Here is a 5,372-nt window from a genome sequence, read left to right as displayed (position 1 = left end):
CCATGACACCCCATCCTATTGGAAGCTCAAGCTTAGAAAAATAGAAGTAAAAAAATAAACAGAAGTGCCAATTAATGATGGTACTAATAACAATAATAATAATAATAATAATAAATAATTATTGTTTTTATTATTATTTCATCATAAAAGAATTACAAGGAATCAGATACAATATGAAATTGGACATTAATTTCGTTTTTTAAAAATACAATTTATATATTTAAAAATTATAAAAAAATACTATAAATAATAATTCTTATAATTTAAAATATTAAAATCCTTGAAAACTTTGGTAAGGAAAATTTATTTGCCTCACCAAATAATAATAGTGCTATTTTAAAAAACGGGTGGAGTCACTATAATTCAAACGCTCGGCATATTCGGAGTAGTAGGGCAGTGAATTTCGAATACTCAGCATATCCGGAGTAATTAGCTAGTAAGTTTCAGCTATTAAATGTCTAAAACAAAACAAAAACTATCTATTCATCAATTTCTTTTTATCTTATTTGATGCTGATACATCATGAATATCTATTGCTTTTTGTTGCTTTTAATACACCAATTGCAATCCAGATAAACATGAAAGAATAAGTAAAAATAAAAAAAGGGATGCTCAATGCCATGCTTATGGTCCTGAGTAGCAGCAAAATTCAGGGGGGATGAACTTACCAATTACACAAGGTCCACAGTCATGTGAACCCCATCAACTTGTTCATTTATCTATTACCCCACCTCACATAAGCAGCCCACAACCTAATACATACATACATGCATGATACACATTTCAAATATATACATACTCTCATCCCTACCCCTTTCAAGAACCCCACCCCAACCCCACAACATATACATACATACTACCTCATGCACCGGCATCGTAGATATATACTTTTACGGTATCAGTATAATTTAACTTAATATAGCAAATTATTTACCATTTTTATCAAATTATTTGTGCTTCCTGATAAGCAACCTGATTGTATGAATATTCATTATACCATCTGTCTGTATAATATAAATTTACCCCTACCACCTTCAAGATCTCCACCCCCACCCCATAACGTATACGTACATATTATTGTGGATATATACATTTAGAGTAAATATTTTTACAAGTATATTTTAATTTATTATAGCATAGTAATTATTATCATTATCAGGTAGTCTATTTATTATGGATAAGTGATGTGATTTTTTGAATATTTTTTACTTCGTGAGTGTATATAGGTTTAAACCCCATAAGATTTAAAATAAACTTACCCCTTAGCATGCCCCATAGTAATTTGGACATATACCACTAAAAGCCCTCCCCCACTTTCCCACCAATGAATCTTCCTAGTTCCTTACCATCTTCTACTCTTTGTGTTGACCCATAATATATACCCACATCTCCATATCTTCAAAGAATTAGTATTTTATACTTATTTTCTTTGTCATAGAAAAATAATCTTTATTGCACACAAAAAATGGGGTAGACTTTCCTATATATATCGAACTCTTTCCATATCAACAACCCAATTCATACTCTTCAAACTCTCTCTTCTCCTAACTTCTTACTACACAACCAATTCTTGAACTTCTTCTTCCTTCTAATTTTCCTTTCTCATCAAACAAAACAACACAAAAAGAAAAAGAAAAAAATGGAAGGTAGTAGCAGCATAGATCAAGAGAGCACAACCAGTGACACTCTCTCCATTGCTCCGGCGACATCATCGTCAACGACTTTACCGGTGACGATGAATAAGTCGCCGGAAAGTCTTTGCCGGATGGGAAGTGGAACAAGTGTGATAATTGATGCTGAAAATGGTGTTGAGGCTGAATCAAGAAAGCTCCCATCTTCAAGGTACAAAGGTGTGGTCCCACAACCAAATGGTCGCTGGGGTGCACAAATCTATGAGAAGCACCAAAGGGTTTGGTTAGGCACATTCAACGAGGAAAATGAAGCAGCAAGGGCTTATGACGTCGCGGCCCAGAGGTTCAGGGGCCGCGATGCTGTAACTAATTTCAAGCCCTTGCTTGAAAATCAAGAAAGCGATGACGTGGAGATTGCTTTCTTGAACTCGCATTCCAAGGCGGAAATCGTTGACATGCTACGTAAACACACGTATATTGATGAACTTGAACAAAGCAAGAAATTATTTGGATTGACTAAAGATGGTATGATAAAAGGAAAAGATGGACTTTTTAGTATGAGTTCATTTTTTGGTAACAATATTGACAAAGTCAACAACAAAGCGCGTGAACAGCTATTTGAAAAAGCTGTTACACCAAGTGATGTTGGGAAACTCAATAGGCTTGTGATTCCAAAACAACATGCTGAGAAACATTTTCCATTGCAAAATGGAAATACTTCAAAAGGGGTTCTGTTGAATTTTGAAGATTTGAATGGGAAAGTTTGGAGGTTTAGATATTCCTACTGGAATAGTAGCCAAAGTTACGTTTTAACAAAAGGGTGGAGTCGCTTTGTTAAGGAGAAAAACTTGAAGGCGGGCGATATTGTGAGTTTCCAGCTATCCACGAGCGGAGATAAGCAATTGTACATTGATTTCAAGGCAAGAAATGTGGCCCCCACAAGTGCAGTCGTTATTAATCAAGTTCAAGTTCCACAAGTAGAGATGGTGAGATTATTCGGAGTTAATATATGCAAGGTACCAACAACTATAAGCAATGTTATTGTTACTGATAATAATAACACCAATAACAATAATATGACTAGTTGCGGTGGGGGCAAAAGGAGGATGGAGATGGAATTGTTGACATTTGAGTCATGTAGGAAGAAACAAAGGGTCATTATTGATGCCTTGTAACATGATGTAGTTGTAGTAGTAACTTTTCCCTTTTTGTAATCTTTTTTCACTTTTTTTTGTACTTTTTCAATTTTTTTTTTTTTTTTTTTTTTTTAGAAGTTGCAAGTTGCAAAAAACTTCCAATTGTATATTAGTATTAGAGAAGAAGAGATGGCTCAAAAGTGAGCTATCTTAGGTGAAATGAAAAACAAAGAAGGAAATGAAAAACAAGAAATGTGAGTCTCTTCTTTTCAAGATTTGAACTCTTGTTTATTCTTATTGTTCTTTGTGTTTTATGTTTTGTGCATCGTCGAGTTTATAATATATATATATATATATATATATATATATAGTCATATCACTTACAAAGTAATTACAAATAAAATTCAATAATTAATATTAATTGATATCGGGTAAATATATTAACTGAATTGCCATGAGACAATATTAATAGCGTGAAAAAAATGTTCTTTTAAGTGTTTTATAAAAGTTTGGCAAATTTCATGATTCCATATTTTTTGGGAGTATTGTTGCTTTCAAAAATATCTGTATGTTGCATATACATGTACCTGATCCTCTTTCTAGCTTTCTCTTTCTTCACACACAGAAACATATGTTAATTATAAGTTTATAATAAGAATCTTATTTTTTTTTAATAACAAGGCTGTGGGTCATTGAGCCAGTGGGTGATTTGTGTATAGACAAAAAGGGGGATTCGAGCAGTTTCATTCCATTTGATATTACATGTTCATACACAACTTTCGACCAACTAGAACTATCTGTATACGATTTTGAAAAACAAAAGATAAAAGTTGTGTAGGTTACAACTCATCTGCTATAATATCATAATATGATATTATCATGTTGATCTTAGATTTGGGAATCTATTTGAGGGATAATTTTCTCCTATGGTGGGCTACAAAGATCAACAAAAATAGAAAGAGGAAGTGGAATTATATTGTAGCTTCTGGTCTCTGGATAAGGAGATGAGATATTAGATTGATAATCTATATATTTGAGTTTCACAGGGCCCATTATCAGTTTATCACAATTACGTTGTGTCTAGAAGGGTATTTTAGACAAACTTTGATTTTAGTCGTTGTGATATTTTGCTAAGCACTGCTTTCAGTTAATTGAAACATACACTTTTGATCCCTTTCCTATAGCTTGTAGGACATTTGATTTCTACTGATTTTAGGGTCTTTCGCAACCTATAGATAAATGGTTTTTTTGCCTAATTAACTAGGCATCCTGTAAATACATCTTTCATTGTGATTAATAAGAGTTAGTGATGATTGTGGTTTTCTTTCCTTTGTGGGTTTTCACGTTAAAATTGTGTGTTCTTCTACTTCATTATCAATGATTAAATTCTTGTTGTCTCATAACAAGTTAAAGGGTCAATTTTCGAGATTTACTGTGTGTCACGCAATTATGGCCACCAATCAGAGGAGCTTCTTATAATGTGAGTGCCTCTCCAAACTACCTTTGACATGGTAAAGGTAGTAATCTGAAACCGATGCCATCACTCCTCCATCACTATTTTGTCTCGTCAAACAATTGACTTTGATATCAGTTATTGTGCTATAAAGATACTCTTAAGATGGTATAATACTATCCACTTTAGACTAAATCCATACAAGTTTTCTCAAAGTCTTACAGTTACGGGTATTCTTACATCTTGTATATGTAGTTTTTCAATCTTTTTAATTATCGATACGAAACTTTGTACGTACACTTAACACTGTCTATAATAAATGTAATTTAGTAACTTAGAAAATAAAGTATATATCATGTGTTCTGGTAGATAACGATATGTATGATAATAGATAAGTAGTGTGAGAGTTCTTTACAGTACTGTCAATATATACAAGGTAAATCTTGTTTGAATCCAACATTTGAGAACCTTTTTGTAACAACTGATCTATCAACTCTTACCATTTTTCTGCTGCTTTTCCAATTATTGGCCTTTTTTGGTTATTGTCATTCTTTTTCCTCAGTTTCTTTTTTCTTCACTGGGTGCATTAAAAAAAGTTAGAACGATGAACTGGTCCCGACGACGTGTTTTCTTTGTTTGTTAAATTGAGCCTTTATTGATCATTGATATACAAAAATTACAGACTGAGTTTGACATCTCAAACTTTATACATAATCATTGGTTAATTAGTGTTGGATTAACTAGATGAGATTTAAGATATGTGCGTATTAAAAGCATGCTAATGTAGTCTAAGTTCTTGATTTAAAATTTTAAATAGGTACCTAGTTACCTACGTAACCTTTTCAATAATTAATCGTCTGATTTCACCTTGCGGTAAGGGTCGACAAAAAGTTATAAGTGGTGGGGATTAGAAGTGTGCATGGACCGAGTTAGTTTCGATTTTTTAAACATCAAACCAAACCAATTGCATCGGATTTTTAAATTTATACACCAAACCAAACCAATAAAATTCAGGTTTTTCGATTTTTTTTTTGGGAATAATCTTGATACAAAACATATAACTTTTACTTCAAATATTTCTTTAGTCCTAGTAAGATACAACTATATAATTATGGTGTTTCATAAGAAAATAACACAAAAATGTGAGAAGAG

At 32.5% G+C, this 5,372-nt stretch overlaps 1 protein-coding gene across 1 annotated transcript; it reads left to right on the top strand.

Annotated features, from left to right (window-relative positions):
• Positions 1–1,454: 1,454 nt before the first annotated feature.
• Positions 1,455–3,040, top strand: LOC132067710 (AP2/ERF and B3 domain-containing transcription factor RAV1-like). Its single transcript, XM_059461014.1, has one exon. The coding sequence runs from the start codon at positions 1,640–1,642 to the stop codon at positions 2,804–2,806; it is 1,167 nt and encodes a 388-aa protein (XP_059316997.1). The 5' UTR covers positions 1,455–1,639; the 3' UTR covers positions 2,807–3,040.
• The last annotated feature ends 2,332 nt before the right edge of the window (positions 3,041–5,372 follow it).

The sequence above is a fragment of the Lycium ferocissimum genome, chromosome 8, assembly GCF_029784015.1.
Source record: "Lycium ferocissimum isolate CSIRO_LF1 chromosome 8, AGI_CSIRO_Lferr_CH_V1, whole genome shotgun sequence".
Lineage (NCBI taxonomy): Eukaryota > Viridiplantae > Streptophyta > Magnoliopsida > Solanales > Solanaceae > Lycium > Lycium ferocissimum.
Note: the sequence above shows the minus strand (reverse complement) of the source record. Positions and strands in the feature narration are given on the sequence as shown.

Bases quoted from the DNA above. Each gene is read 5' to 3' on its own strand.
- LOC132067710 (XM_059461014.1), top strand. From the start codon at position 1,640: ATGGAAGGTAGTAGCAGCATAGATCAAGAGAGCACAACCAGTGACACT.